Source organism: Bombus bifarius, unplaced genomic scaffold, assembly GCF_011952205.1.
Source record: "Bombus bifarius isolate JDL3187 unplaced genomic scaffold, Bbif_JDL3187 scf7180000009200, whole genome shotgun sequence".
Lineage (NCBI taxonomy): Eukaryota > Metazoa > Arthropoda > Insecta > Hymenoptera > Apidae > Bombus > Bombus bifarius.
The window spans coordinates 3,297,422-3,322,272 of NW_022884965.1; the positions used below are offsets into that span (position 1 = coordinate 3,297,422).

A 24,851-nucleotide genomic window follows, 5' to 3' on the forward strand; every position below is an offset into this window, starting at 1 on the left:
ATGGAGGGACGTCGCGTAAATCGGTATTATAGAGGCTTGAACGGCTGTAACTGTTCTTAATTCGCGGGGACGTTTATTTGCTGCACTCCGGGGCAATATAATTCGACGCGTTTCCGCTATTTTTATCGTTTCGTGATTCATTTTCCCTACTATTAAAAAGAATTATTGCCTTCGAGTCTCAGAACGTGTTACTGCAACGACACCTTCCTGTCTTTTTATAATCTCTTCATTCCTAACCTCCAAGTAACTCGTTTTACACTTATTTAAACTACCATAGATTAATCATATCTTCTTTTATTTCCAGAAAGACACATACTTCTAATTTCTTCAATATCATTCTTGAATTAATACTCATTCAAAGAAGATGCCCGCATCTTCATACAGAGAAGTATAAATCAGTTATTAATTCACGCATCTTGTATTCAAGAGTAAATTTTATTTAAGAACGTTTCAGGATGAAAAATATTGGAAGAAACTGTTTTCGAATGGTAAAAATACTTTTCATTGTCGAAAGAGTGGAAACTGTGCTGAAGATAATAATCGCTTTCCGTTCGCCGTAAATCTCTCCTTATGAACGGTGGCGATAGGGTTTGCCTGCACGAAAATAGAGTTTTTTCCTGGCCCTCGTAAAATATTTATATGCGCAAATAGTGGAGAGCTGGGTAGAAAACAGGGCTGAACGAAAAGAAGACATAGATAAGAGACTCATGGAATTTATTCTCCTTCTTCTGTGTTGTTTTTCACCCCGGAAATATCTCTCTGGTCGGCACATGAGATTTTCCTTGCGAAAAAGTCAACGTCACTCGTGATTTTTACTTTGATCTCTCACGACTTTTCATCCGACGCTTATCGTTTCAATCTCTTTATCTTTAAATACGGTAAAAATACTGTTACATTGAGGAAGAAACAGTTCCCTCCCAGTTTACAAAAGAAATCATTTAAAATTAACAATCTTTGGTTACAAGCAACATTTCTTCTTTTACATTAAGCTACGTTCATGAATTTTAAGTTAAGAAAAAATATGTAAAATGTCTTGGAGTAAAAAGAAGTGGAATTTTTTAGTTGTCTTCTCTATTGGATGAAGCTCTAAAATCCTTTCCTGTGCAGATGTTGACGGCAAAGTATCTAGGGAATCGAAGAGGTGACAAAATCGGCCCTTCGGTTTTAATAGAGAAGTGGACCCATTACGCTATCGCTTGAAAAAGCCGTTATTCATGTTGGACAGCTGTTTCCTTGGTTAAAAAAAGGTTGCTGTCGCTTTTTGAAAGAAACGAGTGTGAAGTGATCATCCAAAATGGGCAAAGAAGTTTTTTAAATTCACCTTTTTTAAGAAAATTGAACTTGCAACAAAAAGAAGACCTAACAATCATTATTTCACTGAAAATCGTATAATTTTATTTAAATTATGTTTTTTAAGAGTATCTTAAAAAATTTATTTCTTGAGGTGAAGTTCCTTTTTTATTAATATTGAAAGTGGATTATGCAATGGAAGTAGTCGGTCAGATCTTTGTTAGAAAACCGTTCCGACTTTTCAGTCCCGCCTCCCAAACAGGAAATTAGTTGCCGACAGGCGGTTCGAATTATACATTTCTCGGTAAAGACCTCCTTTTTCTATCTTCCGCCTTGATTTTGCTTCATCGGCCACATCAAAGCAAAATCATATCCATTTCCTTTTTTTTTCAATTCATTTTTCATCGATTTATCCCAAAATTTTATAAACATTTACATCACATTAAAACTAATGTATTATTAAAATAAAGTTTAGGTTATAAATTGTAACATAGCTTTAATACAGTATCTAACTGCAGATATCGCGATAAAGATTCCATTGGTTTCTATTTTACTTACCTAACCTCCAGTGAGCTTTTTATGCAAGCTTACTGTGTGAGAGGAGAGAAGTTGTCGACGTGTTCCCTCGACAGCTGCCACCACTATAAGATCCGGTTCACACGAGTCTCCTCACTTGTCTCCCCTTGATCTTCTTTTTACACTTTTATAAGAGCTTTCTGAAAACTGTGCGTGACACTATCACCAAATTTCTTCTTCTTCGTTCACTTTTCTTTGTTGCATTATACCGTAATTGATCTTAGTTAATTGATTATTCGTTGATAATTTCATCATTTTATTGGCAATAGCTGGTAATAGTGTTACGAGATGGATGATGAAATAACCTTTCATTTGCAGAACTGAAAGAGCCACCTCATGCGCGAACTTTTTGCCAGAGAAGCACTTATCAAGGACGTTCAATTTGCAATACACTTGTACGGTGACAGTGTTGGTGTAAGTCGGTAAACAGGAAAACACTGTGCGCATTCATTCCTCTCTACTGACCCACATTCGCAGAAGTCGCTATCTTTTCTTCTGCTTCTCTTCTCTACCCTCGAACAATCAGCTATAAGTCAAGCCAGCCACGGCTCGTTGATCTGTCGTTTCTCCTTGCTCAGGATCGTACGAATCACTTTTTTCACCTTGCATTTATCTTTATTCGAAGAAAAAAGTGGTACCATATCGATAATTCATTTCTCCAGTTATTTTATTTTTAGTTCTAGTTATTTTCAGGCAAGAAAGCTGTTTTAGTTTCGTAACGTCATGTAAGTATGTAATTAAGTAAAAGTAAATAACTGGATAAAATATTAAATATAAGATTTAAGACACTAGAACTATTTTTAGAGAATATAGTTAAATTTATTTTTTTGTACAGAATTATTAAAAAAAGAAAGTGATTATATTTGATCCGCAGCAGTTGTTGTCCAACAATAACAAATAAATAGATAAGATATTAAATAAAAGATTTAAGGTCCTAGAATTATTTTTAATTTTTAATATATATAATTGAATTTGTTAGATATACTTATTGGAAAATTTAGAGGAAGAGGATTTAGAAAATTAGATTTAGAAAAAAGTAATTCTGATGTTTTTGCAACATCTTAACTAGAATTTTTTCTTTCAGAGATCCTTATAAGTGGCGACGCGACGCAACGTCACTGGATCATTCGTCTGCACGTCAACTTTCTTCCGTTTCATTTTTGTCGACGTCCAGTCACTATTTTCGACTAATTTACTAATTCGAATCGGAACTAGCAGGTTCCCCGACGACGTTCGATTCAAAGAAATACATTTGTACGGATGTTAGGAAACATCAAAGCACGTCACATTGTCGGACGTCCCTCTGAATGTGTTTCTTCTTTTATACTCGAGGAAAGTAAAGTGAAACCAACGTAAAGTGAAACCTTTCAGTAGAGATGTAACTATAATAAGAAAAGTGAAAAGAATTAGAAATTGAGAGTTACCAGAAATATATTTTTTAACCTCTCTGATTTTGATATTGCAGAATTTATATCATAATTTAATATTTCAGAATTTTAATATGCCTATTTTAATGTTGCATGAAGGAGATATTTGATAAAGTTGTAACAAGGTTGGTTACTGAATGTAAGAAGTAAAATCAAGAGGAAAAAAAGGAAGCAGTAGTCGGGTCGAGTAAGTACATTTATGGGTCGTATCTTGGTAGATAGTATTCATTAGGGACACCGAATACGCGTCAGCGGACAGGATAAAAAAAATGGAAAAAATGATTCGATCTACACTCGTGGGAAGTCTGTGATCTTCCTAAAGGCGACTATAAATCAATGCAGTATTTAAGATTGGCCTGATGCAGATCTCTTAATATCAAAATGAAATATCGAATTACATTTTGCTTTCTTTATCTTATATTATCTATTAATGGCAATTATTTTATTATTTTATCTATTAATGGAAATGGAAGAAAAATAATAATTATAGAAATAAAACTAAAGAAAGTTGTAACGATAACACGCAACATTTTTACAGTAATAATTTTTTAGCTTAAAAAAATAATCAAATATTTATAAAAAATATATTCTATAAGCTTCTATAAAAGAAATAATTTATTAAAAAATAAAAAATTTTATGAACTCTACACAACTCTAAAAAAAAAAGAAAAGTAGAATTTTGATGTCAAAACAATATTTTATACTTTTTCGTATTTTAAAGTATCTAGTAAAATTGTCGGAGAATGTAACGCGACAGTCGTATATCATCATTTTCTCTGACAGATTTCAGGGACCGTCATTTCATTGTTTTTTCTCCTTTTCTGCTGAAAGATGATCGATTTGTGACGGTCAGGTCGAAAGAAAACGTGGAAAAGGTCAGGACATCGCAAAGATCATACATGGAGCTCAGGTCAATGTCGAAACGATCACCACCTTACACGCATAACGAACAGAGGTTCATGAACTCGCAGAATGCCTGCACGACAAAGAAACAAAATGGTCCTTTTTCCACAATATTCCTTCTTCACTTCAAATATATTTTTTCATCTTCCTCTTCATCTGTTTTAGTCTTAAAATTTCAATTTTTCAATTTAATAATTTTAGAAATTTTAAAGATTCTTGACAGAAATTTTCAAGTTTTAATTTTCATCTTTAAAGATTAATTTTTCTTTAAAAATTAAAGGTTTAAGTAAAATCAAAGTAGAAGAGGAGGACAATTCACCAACAGTGATAGTCAGAGATGTATGTGTCTTTCCAAAATGTAAATACTTTATCTACTCTGTCTGTGGGCTCCTGATATGCTTCCTCTGTATTGTTTGGATCAGCCTCGTGTTCCCTTATCCTATGCATGCTTCTTGTATTGTAAAATGGTATTTCAATTCTTCATATATACTCTTTATACATATGCTTGCAAGTAATAGTAATAAAAATTTGTTTATATTAATATTTCAGTAAAATTTACTCTTTTTATGGAGTTTTCTTTATTTTAATTCTTCCTACTGATATACAGTTGGCAATAACAACCAGAAAAAGGAATTAATACATATATATTGATATTTCGTCCCAATATGTTTCTTTTATAAATTTTTCTTACTCTGACTAATTAGATATATCGTTCATGTATCACCAACATCCTATCCTTTATATACTTCATTTTTGTAAGAAAACGTGCTGCTGCATTAAATGAAGTAGCATAAATGTTTTGTCTATAACCCTAAAAGCTTGGGAAAAATTGTTTTATGATAACGTCTACTCTGCAAGTAATCCTGTGCATAAAGCAACTGAATATTAGCCAGCAATGGTAAGGCTCGTATATTTTTCTTTGGCTGGATGACACCGCTTGAAAAATATACGAGCCACACTTTTCAAGCCCATGAGAACGTCGCGCGTGTTATTTCGGTGCTCCCCTTTGAACTTCCACGCTGCCAAAAGACGATAAAAATTTTCACGAATAAAACAGTCGATTTCGGATTAAATATACCTTACCTAGTTCCGTGGATAATCGTGGAAAATTTTGTCATTATTTTCTAGCGACTTTTCTTATCGGCCTTATATCGAAAAAGATATTTTGAAATAATTTGTTTCTTTTTTTATTATAGGAAATTTGGTGATCCATGCAAGTATGTTATGCAGAAATTTAGGAGTCAGATACTTAATTGGTCGTCCTGTGTGAATTGTGGCCCACGTGGTGGTAGATGTCTATATACAGTAAAAAATAATTTTTATTTAAATATTAATAATTTTTTATTTCAAAATGTATAATGTTTAACTTTGGCTTTGTAGCTCAAGGAACCAAAACCAAGTGAGAGTAACATAATTAAAGCTATTCATCTTGCTTCAAATTTGAAGACTACGGAAACCATCAAAATTGATTTTGATGAAATTAACAAAACTTGCGTAGCAACGGTATATCTAATTTTTTAACTCGTGAATTATAATTTTTTAAATTATTTCTTTTTATTATTGAAGGGAGAATCCGTGTCAAATGAATGGTTCAGGATTTTCGATTATGGCACAAATTACTGCAATTTGCATAATTTAGTAACCGAGATTGGTTTTGATAAAAGTTCAAAGTTCTTGGAATTGACAAGCAATGCAGTTTGCACACAGTACAATATGGCAGTTTGTGGCTGAAAAATATTGCTTTGACTTTTCTTTGCCATTTATGAAATGTTTTCATTTAATTAGTATACATACGTACATTTGTTGATATTTTTAAATAAAGCTGCAAATACATTTTTACTGTTTTATTAATGTTGATTTTACAATAAAAGAGTTTATAAAAATAAATTACAATTATATTTAATACAAAATACATGCTTCTTACAAAGAACTATAATATAAAGTGCATAGCATTATATTATGTACAATTTTGTCTTTTTATAAACTACAATATTTGTCATGTTGAGAATGTAGAAGACAATGCTTCAAAGGCACTATATTGATGTTAAAATTACGGACATTTATGAAGTTCAAGAAATTGTCTAATTGATAAAATAATTTTATATCTAATTATTTAGTTTAATTGATTAACGTATTACGTTTACAAACGGTTCAATTCTCGATAGAAGTAATTTTAATTAACTTAATGTAACAAACTAACCTAATATTATGTTAAAAAATTTATCAGTTACCCATTGAGTGTCAAAAGGAATGTTTGCTGCAATACAGACCACTTATTGCATATAACCGACACCTTCTGCCACTTAGTGTTATGCCATTACATATCACTCTCGATGATGTTGAAGAAATACTAAGATTAAAAAGAATCATTTTATTGTCGATAACAAAATTCTACTTTGTTAGTACTTTTGAATCAGAGATACCTTCTGGAGGGTGAATGTTGACGAGAATAAGAAGACCTGCTGACAGAATTTTCAACTTTTTTTAATCTTCGCCTTAGATCATTGGCATCGACTAGAAGTTCAAGGTCATCGATACTTCCGTTGTTTTCATTCATTAAATTTGAATGTTCAAAGTATGTATTATCTTCGGACATACTTGGATACTCTTGTTCATAATTACAAACGAGGTCTTCGCGATTTCTCCTCGAGGAAGTGTACGAACAGGACAATTCCTCGCGTGGTATTGATGTTTGCTTACTCCACGAAGTTGCTGCTTGTATCAGCGAACTAAACTTTTCTGAAAATTGCAATTAATTATTTTAATGAAGAAAATATGATATATATCACTTTTGAACTTACGGATAGATCGGTTTATTTGATAACGGACGAATCTATAAATTTTCCATGTACTCCTCTTCAAATTTGTGTAGAAAGATATTGGAAGATGACGTGATTGAGCAGTGTAAGAAGAAGAAACATATTCTGCGGTACTATTCGCATGATCATTTTTGTAGACGGTTTGAATCGGATCTGACCGCGTTTCTCTTCTTTTTGCACCAAATAAACGTTGAATTCCAACCATTAGGAAATGCACTAAGAAATAAAAATATTAAAATAAAATGTATATTGACTCTATAAATATTTTTCTTGTATAATACATACTCATTGTGATTAAAAATATTAATACACTCATTGATACAAAGTCCAAACAAGCATCCATGCCATGTTTCAAGAAAGATACTAAGTTTAACGGTACAAGTCCCAGAATAGTGACTCTAGTTAGCAGTGGTGCATGAAGGAATGCAGCAATTACCATGGCAAATAATAAGTAAACAATGTGCAAGCTTATACGATATACTTGATGCATTTGTTCTCCTGAAAAGTTAGAAAATTTAATTATCCATCTTAATGAGGTTTCCTTTTTTTATGCTACAATATTCATAGTTTCCAAAATTATAATTACCAGTATCACCAATGTAATTGGTCAACCAATTAAGCTTCTCATCTATCTCTGCACGCATAGTATTTGTTATATTCCAAATATATTGCATAGTGTCATTAATTTGACCTAATTTTTGTAAAGTTTGTTCATATTGAACAAGTGCTGCTTCATGTTGTGCGAAAATTCGATCTGTACTAGATTCTATTTTGTCCCAGATCAATTGTGCTTGTAACTGAATGTTTAATAAATCCTCTAATATTTCTTTATGGTTTTCGCTACGTTCGATAGCTTGTTGCTCCAAATTTTTATTTGCCTCTTCTACAAAAGATTAAATTAATTGAATGTTACCAATCACAAATATTTTAGATTTTGATTCATTTAAATAATTACCTAATTTCCTTCTGATATCGTCCGCCATTGCCGCAAGTTGTGCGTGTCCAGATCGAATCAAAGCTTTTTCGTTGTTCAGTTCTCTTAAATTTGTTGTCACGAGATTATGAGCTGATGCTTGTGCATCTTTTAAACGCTTTTGCTGTTCTAATAACGCTTTATTACCGTCTGACAAAGACGATAGAGCTTCTACAGTTTGTTCTTCTAGACGATCTTGACCTTCCTAAAAAAATATTCAATGATAAAATAATGTTAACGTTCAGAGCTTATACACTATTTTATACACTCACTTTTAATGAACTCAGTGTCTTAATTTGTGTGTGCGCAGTTTGCATTAATTTGTTCACAGTCAATTCTGTAAGAGCACGAAATTGAGTACTGCGAGCTGCATAACAAACTGCTCTGGCTCTGTTACTCATTAAATGGTATGCATTCCACATATCTGCATCCATATCTGTGGTACATTGTTTTAGTGACTGCAAAAAATACAATTGTATTCACCTTATAAATTTTGAACAAAAAGATTTCCATAGTATTACGTATTTTTTTAACTTCACTATATACAAATAACAGAAACACTAAATTTTTAGTACTGTTACATAAAATTCAACTGATTAGCTTCATGTACAAACAGGGACTGTACTTTATATTATGAAGCTTGAAACTAGGAAGACCTTAGTGGTGGTCTATGTATTTTGTAAGTGGGGGAAATGCAAGTCTGAACATGTTTCATACCACCCTTCCACATGTAATTTCACAGACAGTGGTGTATATTTAGATATTTTGTATACTTGAATTCAGTCCCCTTCTTCAATGCATAATATCATTAACAAAATAAAGTTTATAGAAATTATATACATGAAATTAAAAGTGGAAAACAGTTGAAGCTTCCAATTTTTACATTGCTATAAAAAATAAAGAATTTATTGTAAAAAGATAATAAAATTTTACCATTTCCTCAGTACATGGAAATATTTTCCTGCCCTCCACTGCAGACTGACAATTCAAAAGATTAACACTCAGTTTGGCAAGTTGTTCCTCACTCAACTCAGAGCAAGAAGTTTTAATCTTCATAATAACTTTGTGTTGGCAAGTTTCTAAAGGCGATGACACTTGAATTTCTGTAAACTTTGCAGCTTCTTGAAGGAACTTCTCATCCTCTGTCATAGATTCATAAGGAATAGAAATCAATGGAACACCATCTGCTACCAAGACAGTAGTATCATCTGTATCCTTTCCCCAAATCCATTTAAATACCGAAGCATAATCGCCTTGACAAGTTATTGACATAAGTGACAAAACCAATAAATGTATATACACCATCCTGCTTTGTTTTTCTGGAAAGATGACAAACAAATTCAACAATTGATATTATTTATAGAATACTGAATGACTTTTAAATGATTATCAGTATTAAATTACCTAAAATAAAAGTTCAGAAAAATTGACTTCTAAATGATATTGAGCAAATAATCAGAATACAGAATTAAAAATCATAATTTTAGATTTACGACGTTAAAAATACTCAGTTTCTTTCGCAATGTTATATCACCTTCACCGATGTAAAATATATGCTATAAAATATTAAAACATTATTGTTGAGAAAACCGAGTGCTTCATTCATTCCACCGGAAATTTTATAGTAGTAGTGGGTGACAAACGAGAATAGCTGCTTCACAGGTGAGATACAATCAACCGTTTACTTATTCTCGTTGTGCTTGGACTTTGCAACGGTTATAGCGCTGCAGTTCAGTGGCGGAGAAATTAGAAAGTGAAATCAAACTTTCTTACATAATATTTGGTAATATCTATTTAATTTCCAGTTAACCTCGTTCCAATATAAATAATCACAAAAAATTATTACAATATATGATATAAATACTATACATATGGAATTTCAATATTAATTGTGAAGCATATTAACTAAGTATGTATTCGGGAGATTTGAATTTTTTCCAAGATACGATTTAAGCACCAACCAATCAGAAGCCCACTTTTATTAATGTTACCTGCGCAGTTTGAGTGAACCAATCAGAGCATTTCCCGGCTATCGAATCGCTTGCGCAGATCGGTCTCGCGTTGCTTGCAATACCGCGAATATGTTTGTGATGTCGCAAATTCATAATTTTGTAAGTTAGTTATGCCGAAAATAGTGTTAAATGTGCATCGTGGAAGTTTTCGAAATACGCTGTATGCTGTTTCGGTGAGTCAGAAACATAAATGTCACTCTGAGTTACCTTTCATTGAATAATTTGCTAATAGTAAATATGTAGTGCATATAGTGTCCTTTGAAATTTGTATTAAATAAAATCAAATAAAGGACGCTATCGAAGCAATACTTTTTGATTTCTCAGAGTTCGTAGCATTTTAAGTTTTGAAAAAAAAAGTAGTTTCTAATACATATTTGTTTATTTCAATTTTAGTATATAAAAGGTTTTATACATAAAAGTTATATTATCTATTATATAGTGCTATACAGGGTATCTCAAGGTTTAACAGCCAAATTTTGTCAGTATATTGTATGGATAAAATCAAGCAAAGAGTGTTAAGGACACAGCTAATTTGCAGCTGTATTAAAAAATTAAAAAAATATTGACAAAGTTTGACTGTTAAATTCTGAAATACTCTGTATGATATCGTATATATAATTTTCTATAGTTAGTAAATGATAATTATAAGAACTAATTCTTAGGCCATCTTTTGAATTATAAAGATCCTTTTTATTGACTACATTCAAATTGAGTTTTATTATATAAAATTGGAATTAGAAATTATAAATAATAATATAAACTTTGATTATCCTTATATGTTTATAAGAAGTAATTTACTATTTAAAAGAAGTAATTTGTACAAAATTTACAAATTTCGTACAAATCAGTTTTTGACTAGAAATATTTGAATACTATATTTTCTTTTCCGGAAGTACTTCACTAATTCCATACATTCCCGCCAATAGTCTTCCGTGTGAAGTTGGTACTGGTTCTTTTGGCGCCAAATATGGACCCTTTTCATCCATATACACGTATCTAAATTTTCGTTAAGAATTAATTTAAATTTTTTATAAACGTTGTGATATATTAAAATTTCATACTTTAAAAATTCACATTTCAAAATTAAAGATTGTTGAAATTACAATTTTCATTACTTAAGTATTCTTATGTTATAATACGAAAGGTAATGTAGATATTAATTTTGAAAGGATACGGTAATCTCAAGACCCAGTAAGCACTTTGCGATAACTTTATTGGTTCATCGCAACCAGTGACAAAAATTGGACAAGGTGGAGGTCCAGGTTGTACTCTAGGATTTACTGTAACATGAACAGGTGCTTTTGGCGTCACTACGTGAATTCTCATTAATTGAGCTATTAGAGGCTTTGTTTGCCTGAAAATTAAAAAGTTAATTCGATATTAATTCAAAATTAATTTAATATCATTTATTTGGAGCTAAAATACATATGGTCATTATCATTATTTGGATTTAAATTAAATTTAATTATCTGGATTTCTATCGAAATTGCTTTTTAAATATTCACATACCGACAAGGACAGGGAAAATAGAGCGGCATGTCCGCAGTACTGGATGTGACTTTATTTCCACTGTCCTTCACAATCCCATTTCCAGTAGCCTTCAGAACCTTATCCGGCGCAGACGCCATAAATCTGTGTCCTCTTGGACACTCGTATTCCACTCCCACAAATATTTTCACTACAAATTCCTTTCCGCCTTTTGATTTCCGACCACGAATAGTATTCATATTTTGAAAATTCTTTCCTCTCGGACAATAGTTATGGGTTCCATGATCACCTATAGTAGGCCACAAAGAGCCTCTTTCTTTTTGATGCTCTAGTCTAATAAAAAATTAATCGGTAAAAATTAAATCCAACTTAATGATGAAACTGAATTTCTTGGTTTATTAAATTACCTAACAGTCACATCCCATGGTAAAAGAAAAGCGGAAGTGGCTAAAACACCAGCTTGATGTTGTAAACCCAAATTATGAGAGTATAGGCTACTTGGTCCAAGGCAAACTAGAGACCAGCTAGAGAATTGTGGCAATAAACCAGCTGGTGATTCTGTATGTAACATTCCTGGTAGATACTCTGTTGTTGAAGGCTGCCTGACTAGAGATTTCTCTATAGAATTAAAGAATATTGAAATATAATATTATAATTAATCTTCTCAAAGAATAGTTACCTTTTGCATTTTCTGCATCACTATCTGATACTTCTATAACTACTTTATGTGCTTCATTAGGTGTTAAACTGGTTTTACTGCTGAGCTTAGGAACATCTTCATTAGTTTCACTCGTTGGAGGTGACTGTCCTCCACTTCCATATGGAGTTCGAATATCATCTAAAGTCATAACCTTAATGTCATAAACTTAACTTTTCAAAGAATTTTTTTACCAATAAATTGACTTTTCAAAGAATTCTTTACCACAGGATTGAATTGTAAATAATTATGAACAATAAAACAAAAATACCATTCAGAGTGTTAACTCCTAAGCTGCAAGCTTGAGTATTTCCTTCAGATGTTGGAGATTCTGCATGAGTGAAAGAGTCCTCTCGTTTAGTAGAAAACAACTGTGCAGGCCTGTAATAAGAGTACGCCATTGTTCAAACTCTAAGACACAGAAATCTATTATCAATATTGATATACAATTATTATAAATATTTTACCTATAATTATGAGTGCTTGGTTGGAAAACAGGAAACTGTATGTTCTCTAACTGAGCACATCCACATTGCTTAGCTAGCATTTGAAAATAATCATAGTTGGCCTGTCTCAGACTGAATGGGTCCTCCCTTGAACCCTGACAACGACCACAATTACAAGCACAGATGTATCGAACTCCGCTACAATGTTCCCTAATTGGTAAGTCACTGTAAAGTGATATAATATTATATTGAGATTACATAATAAATAATGTGAGATAAATCGTTTTCCCTGAATCACGCACTTGTCATTCTCTCTTTGTTCCGTTTGTTCCCCGCCTCCAGCGCCCTCACTTCCACCTCTGTGTATTGGATTCGTGCAAGGATTCCCTGTCAGAGACAGTACTTCGCACATCTGCCTCCCAGATCTCCAGTGCTTCTCGCATTCGGCCTGTAGCTTTTCATTAAACTCTTCAAACAAAGGGCCTCGTGCATGCATCTCAAAGACCCCCATTGCATGTGCCAATTTTGTTTCATGATATGCTCTGGTGTAAATATTGAGGGATTACTTTATGTAAATTTTTCTTGGGGAAACTTTGAATACCTTGTGTAGTGTTGCGGTAGGTTCTCTTGGTAAGCCTGGAGGGCTCGTGGGAGTACTTTGCTGCATCTGCTCTTACTGAACTTTACATCAGTATCTAACAAGCTGTGTAATGTTAGTAGTTCTTTATCTGTTCCATGTATAAAATAGTCGTATACTTTGTTTGCCACTTCACAGAATATTGTAACATTAGGTATCTGATAAAAAAAAGGTTGAAGTTAGAAGCAAACTAAATGTAAAATTGTAATTTAATATTAGTTGTTTTTATTATTGGTCTGACCTCAAAATAGGCAGGTACAGAATGTCTTCCAACATTGTCATCAAAACCTCTTGCAAAGGCTAGGTTTATATGCTGTTGTAGAAATGATCTAAAGGAACGAGTTTCTGTGAACATATATGGAGTTATTATTATTTTGATTATGTGGTTTTAATTCAGTAATATTCTTACCAGTTTCTGTATCATCTATTTGAATATTGGAATCCTGACTAGCCAAACTCCTTGAAGTACTTCCTCCAGAGCTAACTTTGCAACTCTGTATGAGCTTCTTTGCCATGTAGCCCAGAATATCTCTGGATTCTGTCGTACCAGTGTGTACATATACGAATTCTTGATTTGCAGGAATTGCGAACAGTGAATTTGAACTGAAAATTCACCCACATATTGTTTACATTAAATTAAACAATGTTTGAATTTTGTAGTCTTTATATTTACCTAATATTGGTTACTATTCGATTTTTCCTTAATACTTGGTATATCTGATCTTCTAAGGAATGCTCCAGTTTCTTGATATTAGCTCCACTGGCAGGATCTTGAAACACAGTGGGACAAGTTTCAAAATAGAATAAAACCCTAGGAGAGCAGGGTCTAACATTTGATACCCAGTCCTTGGGTAAACTGTATATGGAACTTAGGACATCAGAAAGTTGTGGAGAAACCTTTTGTCTGAAAATCAAAATATACATTTGTATTCAAGATCTATATTGTATTGTAGAACAGTATATTTATTGAAAGAAATTAGATGTATACCTTACCATATCCATGGCTCTGAATAAATGTACATAACTATAGTCAAATGTGTGAGTCGGATGAGTAAGAATAATAACATGCGATATGTGAAATAAAACAAGTAGTGCTTTAGCATATTTGTCTCTCATGTGTGCCCATACACTAAGGAAATCCTTGCAGTCCTGTTTTTCTAAGAACTTATCATATTTTGTTAAAAGGGTGTGTGTATCTAATAATCCTCTTAAATGCAAGTATATAGTTCTATCTTTAGAATCGTAGTATCCCTCAATCTCACACTAGAAATAATTTCATTAGTGTTATTTTCGTACAAATTATTTTAGATATTCTAATGTATTCTCAAATAAACTCTTACAAATGATTCTTCTTCTACCTCTGGTTCATCCAGGAGGCCCACCTGCAGGATTGAACTGAGCATGTTGGTCTTGCATCCTTTTGCACTATATTGTGACTTTCCAAATACAGATACTATCACTACTTTTTTATCTGTGTGTACAAAACTAAAAATAAAATATTGAGAAAAAATAAATACTTGCTTTTGTATCATGATAAATACCAAAATATTTCTATATACAAGATATCACATTCACTGTTATTTTTAATTAATAAATTTATACATCAATGAAATAGTTGTCGAATATAGAAAATTTTTTCTTTATTGAAGTAAAAACGTTTTTTTCGTTAAATTACCTTCCTGCGCTGCATGGAAGTCGGAATTTTTGCGGTCGCATTGTATATTTGTTTGGCAACTTAAAGGTTATGTTATTGCATGCTATAGTTATAAGATAGCAGCGCACAATGTAATGTAATGAAGTACATTTGCAACAGGCTATAAACTTTACTAAAAAATTGCAGGAACATGAATAAATGTAATTTTTCTGTATTAAGCAATTTATTTTTTAGCAATATCTTTTTGCATAACCTTAACTTTTTTTAAATAAATGTATTTAGATGAAGGTTGTTATAATTCCTAGTAACACCAGGAAATACATTTTCTTAATCACTCTAGAAAAAATATTTAGTTATTTACAATTGATCATTAAATAATTTAAATGATTGGGATTTTTTCTTTATGGTATATCTAGTTACACTATCGTTTGCGTAAGGTGTCAAACATTATTATCGATTTGAAACAGTGGACGGACTTCATACAATTCGATTGTTTATTGGCTCATCGCTTGGAGGTAGTGAAATAGCTATTTGGATGACAATTTCATCAGCTCCATATTCATTAGCTAAGGAGAGAGCTATAATCTCATAAGCGAATATTAATTTAATGCAGTCGTAGGAGGTTGTCTGGTTTTCATTACAATATGGTATTAACGAAGGAATATCGCATATGTATGCCGCTTACTACAGGGGAGGTAAATCTTTCTGAATTTTTAATGTTAATTGTTACTACAGCTTTGCATAAATATTCCTTCCATATACAGGTATTAGAAATTTTCGTTTTTAACATTCCGTTATAATTTTTTACTCTGTCAGTTAATATTTTCTCATAATTCTTGATTAAGCACAATTAGAACTTTGGTTCACTTCAGTTGAATTAAAGAATTTCAATTATTGATTATATTCTTTGTAGTATCGGATAGGGCAACTTTATATGATTGCTAGACACAGTCATGAGCAATCAGATAATGATGAAGGTGTTGAGGTTGTTGAAAATGTGGAGTGTGATGATCCAGAACACGGAAAGGGTCAATATACAGAGAAGCGAATCCATCTATCTAGGTAATTTTCATGGCATCACTTATATCTCTAAATTCAGACTATTGTGGAGGTTGATGCCTCATATTTGTTATATTAAATTACAGTAAATTGCCATATTGGATTCAATCTCTCATTCCTAGAATATTTTATGTCACAGAGAAGGCATGGAATTATTATCCCTTTACTGTCACAGGTATATTAAAATATAGTTAATATTTCATCAAATAGAATCCAAAAATGTTTCTTTCTAGCTAATAATGTGGCTTTTTTTCATGTTACTTATGGTCTACTAAGAATACACTGTAAGTATAAAAATTATAGCTTTATGTAAGGTTTCTTGTTACATAAAATTTTACTTTTTAGTGTTCTTTTATTCCAAAATTGTACATCTCAATAAAAACGCGATATGAGGATAACAATGGATCTACAGAAAATGTATGTAAATGAGTTTTATATGTAAATAGAATCAGTTCTGTTACATATAATGCTATTAAAACAGTGTTTAGGTCTGTCTCCTATTGAATTGATTCATCGTGAGGTTGATTTTGTGGACATTGCGTATGACGAATTATCCGCGAAGCACTATAAAGAGGAAGAGGTATTGTTATTATTATAACACCTAGGTCTTGACTTAGAAATTTACATTCGTGAATATCTTTACTTTAGGACCCAAAATTCTTTAAATCTCAACGAACTGGTCGTGGGCCATTGGTAGAAGGGTGGAAAGGCACTACACAGCCTATAATGTGTTCTTACAAGCTAGTTCAAGCTTCTTTTGAAGTGTGGGGTATGCAAACTCGAGTGGAAGACTTCATTCATAGAGTAATTTGTTTATAAATATTCATAGAGTACTTGAATTACGAAATTTACAACTGTAATGATGTTATTCTTACATCTGCAGTGTATTAGAGATATTTTATTATTGGGTCATCGTCAAGCATTTGCATGGATTGATGAGTGGTATGACATGACACTGGAGGATGTTCGACAGTACGAACAAAAGATGCAAGCTGAAACTAATGAGAAAGTGCGACTCAGAAATATGAATAACGAGAAGCCACCAACACCAACCACACCAACTTCATCAATGCCGTCTTCACCATTACCCAAATCTCCTACACAGTCCACTCGATCATGGTTCTCTTGGTCTTAGCCATATTGTTAGAGTAATCAACTTATCTAGGGAACGTAATTATGATTGTGCAAATAAATATCGGCACTTTCGATTCTGTGTGTGTGTGTATATATATATATATATATATGTATGTATGTATGTATATGTATATGTATGTACATTATAGCCAGGTACCTGCAACAGGATTTGCGAACCAGAGTTCCTGATCTGTTTTTCTTTTCTAGATCATTTTTCTGCAATATTATCAAACAAAGAATATCTATCGTCTATGCAATGTTGAATAATTTTATAGTTTATTCATGTCTATGCTAATCAGTTTAGGACTAGCTGAAAGTAGTATTTTAAAAAGTGCAGGTTTCCCGCGAACTTATGTTAATTTTAGTATTTGTTCTCCTTTATAACATTCATTGCAGATTATATTGTTGTATTTTAAGTTAAAGATATTTATAAAGTCATTTTATCAAGGCAGGAAGTAAAGATATCAGGAGTAGTTCTTGAATCATTGTAAATGTCGTAAAAGTAGTAGCGAAACTTAGACCTAGTTAGGGAAGGCACTATGGTACATCCAAAGTGGATACTTATTGGTATTATATACACACCGGCTTAAGCTATATTGATGTGTGAAATATTGTAAAGATCAGTGATTAGTGTTTAACATAAGAATTATTAATTGTCATAGCAGATTGTATACTATGCTATGTGTATACTATTTCTTGATGCAATTACGAACTCTCACGGCACTAATGAATTGTGTTCTTTTTTTGATTTAATAATGAGGTTTATATTAACTTAAAGATAGCTATAGTATTTTTTCTAATTGAATAGCAGGTTGTACATACAGAATTATCTGAGGTAGGATATTAATTCTACTTATTGTAGGCTTTAAAAAGGACCAGGAGTATCTGTTTTTAATTTTGTGTTAGCATCTGAATTCTCTGCTGTTTCTAATTTATAATAATTATGTGCTGTCCAAAATTTTCTTGGGACCAAAACAGACCTTAAAACAAAAAGAGGTGGAAAGATACATACGCACAACAATTCACTTTTAATTTTTATATAAAATTAAAGCTTGAAACTACAGCTATACACATTTGCAATGTGCATTTTGTGCCGTGGAAAGAAAAATGTTCGATCTCATTGTTAAGAATCTTTTCATTGCTTAATTTCCATTGCTTATAGCATGTTTAAAATTGTGTTCTTTTTTAAAAGGGTACTCACTGCAGAGCATTTAATTGCCTCTTTATTGTACGAATATGTATTTAAATAAACGTTTCAAGCTATTCTTTTCAGAAGATTCGTTATTTTATTGTTTAGTCTGTAAATTTACAACCAAGCAGCTACTTTAATACTAAGTTTACAGTAAGTGTAATAAGTACATAACAGTTTGATGAGCAAAAAAGCCAACTGAATAGCTTTCATACATTTCATACAGCTATGTTTACTCATTTTTACAAAACTACATAGCAGTACAATTACAATGTTTAAATTACATTAACACATTCAGTGCTACCAAAGCACTTCACATGGCTGCGATTTTTTAAGAATTATTAGTCAGAAATCAAATGAAGAACCTTAGTAATGATATTTGACTCAATATACTGTTTCTTAGGTTATTTATCTTCATATTGAAACACTAAAAAAGGAAAAAGAAATCAAATTGCGTCCGAACTATTTATTTATCCAACAATAGTTCCAAAATATTCAATTTCATTTTATACTTTTTTCATGGAGGGTGCAAATTAAATTGGTTTACGAAATAGGAAAATTTGCTGAAGTCAGGTATATTATTTGCAACTAAGTAACTGTCCGGATCAAAAGAGCGTCGCGAAGACGTTCTGAACTTTTAATTATCTTCAAAATCGGCATGGAATTAATAAACTTTTATTTTTGACTGTGAGACTCGTTTCACACTACTCCAACCACTTACCCCTCTTACCTTGCTCCTTTATCTTATTCGTCCAGCAGTCGTACACAGAGTAGAACAAAATCAGTGGAGAGACCGCTTCGTAAGAGCCATTGATATCTTACTCACTGATATCTTTTTGTGGAAATTCTTTCTTTGGTGTTTTTTACTTATTGAAATTTTGAGTTTGTCACTGTTTTTTTAAATTGCTATTTATTTTTTGGTGTCTTTTAATTTTTATTAATTGTCGCAATGTTTTCTTTTTACCACGCCCCCTTCTCTATATCTTTTTGTTACCAGAATTCTTTTTAGCGCGTCTTCTCTTAATCATTGAAATTTTTTATTGTCCTCTCGTTATACCTCTTTCATCGCCTTCTTTTATTATTGGAATTTCATTTTTAGTACAATTTTTTATATTGCTTTTTTCTTCATCAACGACCTCCTTTTTGCTGGGTTCTTTTCTTTTTGGGTTCTTTTTCTTGCTTGGGTTTTTGTTTTTTTCATTGATACTTGTGTTGCTTCTTTTTATCGTTAGGAATTTTCTATGGTATATACTGTTTTTCTTTATTGTATGGATACATTCCGCACATTTTCTATAACATTTTCTATTATTTTCGAAATTGCTTCGATATGTACTATGATTTCTAATTTATTTGATTTTTAAATTTATACAATATATATAGTGCTCCTTCTCACGTAAACATATCATTTGCATCATTTTCTTTAAGTATTTCCTACTATAGATACTTCCTCCTTCCTTCCTTTTCCAGGAATTCCTTTCCTTAATTACTCAGTTTCATCGATTACTATTATTATATTCCCTTTACTACTTCATTTCATAACCACCATCAGTCTATCACCTTCTCCACTTGATTATTCCTCATCCTTGTACTCACTTCTCCAGCTACATATTACCTATCTTCATCCTTATTTCTCCTATATCCTATTCCTGCTTTAATATATCTTCTTCTTGGAAACTTCTTTCTTCACCAGTTTAATGCAATCACTATATGATACTTTTGATAATAACTTTTCTCCACGTAAATTATTGCAAGTAAGTTTCTGATACCTATTCAAATAGAACTTAATTATGTTCGAATAATTTTTATAATAATAAAAAATATACAGGGTGAGCTAGTAAGAAAGGAATAACTTGTTATTGACTTTATCACAAGACTGAAATAAAATTTATTGTATTGAAATGCCTGATTAGGTGAATATAGTTTAATTTTTTAATACCTTATTATGTTTTTTGAGATGTTCAGATCACCTCGAATTTTATAAATGGCACCGTGTATATTTTATATTTTATACCATTAATTTTTTTATACCATATATTTTGTACCATTAGTCGATCCAGATGGACATTCTCTACAAACGAATATCAATCTATTAACTGGCCACCTACACGGTATTCCAATTTATGTGTATTACCCTTTGTTCGAACACTCTTTGGGGGTTGAATTTCGAAAAACACTTAAACACGTGTTTGATTATTTTAAAGGAGAAGGTCATGCCAAATTTCAAGCTTCTACCTTCAGTGGACATAGAGATACGGTTATGGTGTAAAAATATTTTACCCCTTTTCTACCCCACCAATTTTCAAAAAATTTGTTTACACCCAAGCTTAATTTCACCCACATCATAAGAGAAGTATATTGAGCGCTCCAATACAATAAATTTTATTTCAAACATTTTTTGAGTCAAGAGGTAATGAGTTATTTCAAGCGTTCATTCTTACTGTCTCACCTTCTATATATGTGTATTTTTTAATAAATCTACAAAATAGAAATTTTTCTTTCTTAATGCTTCTAAATATTTTTTGACATAACATTATCAAATAATTTCAAAAATAAAATAATAGTACAAGTGTCCGAAATACAAAGTAAATAATAATAATAATATATGTCGTTATTATAATTATAACATATAAAATAATATATGTAATTATTTGTTGCTTGCTTTATGGAGAAGGTAGCGTACTTTTGGACAGCACTGTACAAGAGGTTGGCGAAATGTCGCACCGATTTAGAGAAATTTCGCTGTAACTTGCGCGGTGATTGTTTTTCGAAAAAGAGATCAGCGAAAGCAATCATTTTCCCGATATATTCTCTGTTCTTTCTATCTTTTTTATTTCAATAGTAAAATAGTTCGCCCAGAGTCGATACTGTGTTCTATTGTAGCCGAATTTATCTCTAGAACCGTTAAATTTTTTGTTAATAAAATATAACCAATTAAACGATGCTTAAAAAAATTGGATTTAATTACCTTATTTCACTATTTTTTATTTTTATACATAAATTAATCTTGTTTATGAATTAATCTTTTTCAATTTTTGTAAATAACAAACTAAATACTCAATGAGTAATTTTCTGCCTGAAATAAATATAAGCACAAAATGTCCAATGCAACAACCGGTGGTCCAATTAGACTATATGTAAATTCTCAAATTTCTACATTTTCGAAGAAATTCTATTAATCTACCAAAGAACCGGAAACCATCTGAATATAAAAAAATAGTAATTGAACGTTCTTACTAGTAAGTCTCAACAGCAAGATCGAAAAAGCCAGCTTAACCCTGTCGCGATCCTCGAATTAGCAAAAGCTTTATAATATCTTAAAGACATGTTTATCGTAAAAGACGAGGGGCTACTCATACGAATAACAATTTTTCCATATTGAACTCGAATCTGAAATATTTTCTAATAGACAAAAATGGCCGACAGAATACACAGTTAAATACACACATAAAACACCAATCAATAGCAGAGAAGAATTGAAAAACCGTTTACGGGAAAAAGCTGCTGCCCATGTATCGTTCTATTTGAGGATCCCTGTGCACCTCGTTGCTCAGGCTGACCTACTTTTATTCGTGTAAGAAGGTTTGCTCGAGCATAGGGATATTTCGGCTAACATTTAATTGTCAATAACTAAAAAACAAAGCCGAAAACGCAATTTTTTTATTCTTGATTTTCATCTTATTTTAGCTTCAAGAATCCCCCTTAAATTTGTTTACATCTGTAGCCGATATTGTACAAATGTCCGCAACATTCAGCTTGCACATCTAATATTACAACGGAATAACTTGAGAAACTGTTAATAACCAAAGAAGAGCAATATATTCTTTTATAAAAACACTATAAAAGATAAGAGGATTGGTGACTATTATTATTATTATTGATGATATATATGATGCAATGTATTTTTGTTGCTGGTTGTATATATATTCAAAATACGTGACTTTCAAGTGAGATTGCACTGGTGTCCCAGTATTTTTGTGATCGACCGTAGTTAAATTAAGTTTAGAAATGTCTTTCATCCTTAACCAGTTAACCACAGCTATAGTTAATCTTCCGTGCAAAGGGTAGAAGGATTTTCCTACTATAAACGGTTATGTAAACGTTCGAGGCTGTTAAAAGCGTAACCACGCGGTAAGAAAGAGCTTCTGGCTCGTTTCTCACTGTGAAGGAAGAAAGAATAAGTTCCTCCCCCTTTTATCACGTGGCCATGGTGTGTCACGTGTTCTATGGGCCGCGTGAGGTCGACAGTGTCGACACCAGACACGTGAACAACCCAATCGAGGATATTGTATTTTCGGATTAATGGAAATTCACTCTGATCAACACTGTTCGTCCTACTATCTGAATTAATTAACGGCCTTCTACATCTGTTCCTCCTTCGTGTTTCGTAATCGGCAATCCATTTAATTAACATGTTGTACCCTACCTGTCTTTTTGCGCCCTTGCGTTTGCGTAACCGGAATTATAACCAAGATAAGTTGAACTCGGTTCTTCGACAAGGTTGAAATCGTTTACTTTTGTTTTTCTTTTATTTATTTATGCAATGTCACGTTAGCTTTCGAAACCATTATTATTATTGCATATTTATTTTACCCAGCCCCTCTCTTGTTATTATATTAGGTTCTTTAATTTTCCTTGAAATCTACAGTTCACCTCGTACACAACGATCCATAAAATATAACATTTTCAACGACCGCTATTATGTTTTGCAGTGTCTTTACTTCTAAATTCGTAAGTAGACAATTTCTTAAAAAAGAATTTCAAAAGATTCTTCTGTAAAAAAATTGAAATTATTTACTAAATAATTCCTGTAATTTATAATAGATGATATTTACCAAATATTCTATATACAATGTTTACTCTCTGTTTAATCTCTAACCTAATACAATGTGGAAACGACTTGCCGCTGATTCCAAAAATTATATCATTTGAACGTCTTGAACATTTCAGGCAGAGTTCACTTGAAATGACTTAAATAGCCAACAGGAGGTCCATTGTTGGCCACAGGACGATTCACGTCACCGCAAGCCTCGTGGTTGCGTATAATTGGTTCGCGCGAATAAGGATCCACGCTGGCGCGAACGACTCTGTGGACAAATGGTGGAGGGGTTGAGGTGCGATTCCTTGCGCTACTAGACGCGTCTCCAGCCAGTTCGGAACAGTTACCGCGCGTACTTTGTCACGTTCGCGTCGGTTATCGTGGTCACAAGCCCACCGCGAGACTTGAACTGCTTTTCCTCAGTGATCCTGAGCATTTTGTCTTCGCTTCAAGACTCTCTTAATTCCTTGCATTGTATCACGGGTGAGGCTTGCAAATACTTTGAAATGTATTTTTATTTTTTATATTATTTGTTTATAATTTATTACAATTGTTAGATAGCGAATTTTTAGATAAGTTAATACCGCTAAGAATACAATTAGAAAAATAGAACGTTTGTACGTATCAAATATTATAGAAATGTTTATATATTTTTTATGTATAGTTTGTATATACATCTTCATACTATATGCAATAATCCGCACTCTATGTGATTTTGCATTTTCTAATTTTCTATGGATACATAAAAATTCGCAGTCCAATAATTGCTGATAGTTATACCATTTACTGAAATTAGTCGTAATTACGTTATTTACTTTGATTCTTCCATTATATTCGAAACGTGCTTTTGCAACTATTCTTCAAGCGAATGTTTACTTTAAAATTTTGTACAATTAGTGATTTGTAAAATATAATATGATTCGTGTAAGGGTATTTTAAATACTTGTACAATTAGTTTCAATTATTTAATTTTCATTATTTATTATTAAGTATAAAATCGTTTGATTTCAAGTGATTTGAAATAATCGTTGATAGAATTTGGAAATGGGAAAATTTTGGTAATTTTAATATCAAAAAAGTGTCAATAGAATTTTTGTCTTTGTAGTTGAGAATGGTGTACATGAGTGTTTGATCAAGCTTTTCGCTGATTCTTCCAAAAGTGACTAGGAGGAGATAAGTTCAAAGCTTTTTATTCGTAAAATTCTCTGCATAGTTTCTTGTTATAAATTTTTTTCTCGGAAGAATCTTGGATTGAAAGTTATTTAACATATTCTTTTACCTCTAAATTATTTAATAGTGTGCTCTTCAGATCCGATATAGCTGTTGATCTGTAAAATATGTTTTGCTCTTCTCCTCTGTAAACAATGTTTACCTTTGCAAGTATTTCTACCTTTTTGCTGATGTTTATAAGAATCGTTAAATCGTTCCAAACTGTGATCTCCAAACGTAATTAAGATGTTCTTGATCCCAGATTAAATTTTATTCTTCAGTCTTGGATAAAGTTTCTTCCATAATCTATATCAGTTTTCATAAGGCTCTTCAAGCATTCTATCATATCTAGCAATTACAAGAATCATTAAATTCATCATAATTGATCTCTAGATTAGACTTCATTCTTGTCTTTATAATTATAAAAATTGTTCTTGATCTACCGATTTTTATTTTGTCCCTTTAAGAAATAATTCCGTCTACTCTTACATGTTTTTTCAAATATTCCATCTTTCTTAATGG

The 24,851-nt window shown here is 31.9% G+C and overlaps 4 protein-coding genes and 2 long non-coding RNA genes across 14 annotated transcripts; 2 read left to right on the top strand and 4 right to left on the bottom strand.

Annotated features, from left to right (window-relative positions):
* Positions 1 to 2,006: 2,006 nt before the first annotated feature.
* Positions 2,007 to 6,015, top strand: LOC117214396. Of its 7 annotated transcripts, XM_033460498.1 has the most exons (7): positions 2,009 to 2,448; positions 2,951 to 3,244; positions 3,359 to 3,480; positions 4,077 to 4,203; positions 5,393 to 5,501; positions 5,577 to 5,699; positions 5,763 to 6,015. In XM_033460498.1, exons 4-7 carry the CDS (start codon positions 4,193 to 4,195, stop codon positions 5,925 to 5,927), a joined length of 408 nt encoding a protein of 135 aa, XP_033316389.1. In that variant the 5' UTR covers positions 2,009 to 2,448; positions 2,951 to 3,244; positions 3,359 to 3,480; positions 4,077 to 4,192; the 3' UTR covers positions 5,928 to 6,015. The 7 variants fall into 7 exon arrangements, 5 of the variants coding, with proteins under 5 accessions (XP_033316392.1, XP_033316393.1, XP_033316389.1 ...); XM_033460501.1 differs by lacking the exon at positions 4,077 to 4,203 and having other exon boundaries at positions 2,007 to 2,448; positions 5,763 to 6,012; XM_033460502.1 differs by lacking the exon at positions 4,077 to 4,203 and having other exon boundaries at positions 2,007 to 2,448; positions 2,951 to 3,193; positions 3,354 to 3,480; positions 5,763 to 6,012.
* A 58-nt stretch (positions 6,016 to 6,073) lies between these two features.
* LOC117214372 (protein brambleberry-like) lies at positions 6,074 to 9,710 on the bottom strand. 3 transcript variants are annotated; one of them, XM_033460454.1, is made up of 9 exons: positions 9,482 to 9,710; positions 8,922 to 9,307; positions 8,261 to 8,446; positions 7,971 to 8,193; positions 7,602 to 7,898; positions 7,301 to 7,513; positions 6,998 to 7,231; positions 6,620 to 6,935; positions 6,438 to 6,546 (listed from the first exon to the last, which is right to left on the bottom strand). In XM_033460454.1, the coding sequence occupies exons 2-9, from the start codon at positions 9,291 to 9,293 to the stop codon at positions 6,438 to 6,440; spliced, it is 1,950 nt and encodes a 649-aa protein (XP_033316345.1). In that variant the 5' UTR covers positions 9,294 to 9,307; positions 9,482 to 9,710. The 3 variants fall into 3 exon arrangements, with proteins under 3 accessions (XP_033316342.1, XP_033316345.1, XP_033316343.1); XM_033460452.1 differs by having other exon boundaries at positions 9,393 to 9,710; XM_033460451.1 differs by lacking the exon at positions 9,482 to 9,710 and having other exon boundaries at positions 6,074 to 6,546; positions 8,922 to 9,293.
* Positions 9,711 to 10,754: 1,044 nt separating this feature from the next.
* On the bottom strand, positions 10,755 to 15,066 carry LOC117214366 (protein SMG8). Its single transcript, XM_033460444.1, has 15 exons — positions 14,944 to 15,066; positions 14,609 to 14,753; positions 14,257 to 14,531; positions 13,942 to 14,172; positions 13,678 to 13,871; positions 13,510 to 13,613; positions 13,233 to 13,426; positions 12,934 to 13,173; positions 12,653 to 12,856; positions 12,457 to 12,566; positions 12,168 to 12,326; positions 11,896 to 12,106; positions 11,510 to 11,821; positions 11,175 to 11,354; positions 10,755 to 10,996 (listed from the first exon to the last, which is right to left on the bottom strand). Exons 1-15 carry the CDS (start codon positions 14,982 to 14,984, stop codon positions 10,873 to 10,875), a joined length of 2,724 nt encoding a protein of 907 aa, XP_033316335.1. The 5' UTR covers positions 14,985 to 15,066; the 3' UTR covers positions 10,755 to 10,872.
* Positions 15,067 to 15,334: 268 nt separating this feature from the next.
* LOC117214382 (cytoplasmic phosphatidylinositol transfer protein 1) lies at positions 15,335 to 18,390 on the top strand. Its single transcript, XM_033460477.1, has 8 exons — positions 15,335 to 15,617; positions 15,836 to 15,984; positions 16,068 to 16,156; positions 16,258 to 16,265; positions 16,327 to 16,398; positions 16,463 to 16,561; positions 16,630 to 16,785; positions 16,865 to 18,390. The coding sequence occupies exons 1-8, from the start codon at positions 15,567 to 15,569 to the stop codon at positions 17,114 to 17,116; spliced, it is 876 nt and encodes a 291-aa protein (XP_033316368.1). The 5' UTR covers positions 15,335 to 15,566; the 3' UTR covers positions 17,117 to 18,390.
* LOC117214409 lies at positions 18,379 to 19,471 on the bottom strand. Its single transcript, XR_004488862.1, has 2 exons — positions 19,035 to 19,471; positions 18,379 to 18,731 (listed from the first exon to the last, which is right to left on the bottom strand). It is a non-coding gene; the product is annotated as an uncharacterized LOC117214409 (long non-coding RNA).
* An 18-nt stretch (positions 19,472 to 19,489) lies between these two features.
* On the bottom strand, positions 19,490 to 21,291 carry LOC117214405. Its single transcript, XR_004488858.1, has 4 exons — positions 21,270 to 21,291; positions 20,985 to 21,196; positions 19,917 to 20,070; positions 19,490 to 19,594 (listed from the first exon to the last, which is right to left on the bottom strand). It is a non-coding gene; the product is annotated as an uncharacterized LOC117214405 (long non-coding RNA).
* Positions 21,292 to 24,851: the final 3,560 nt, after the last annotated feature.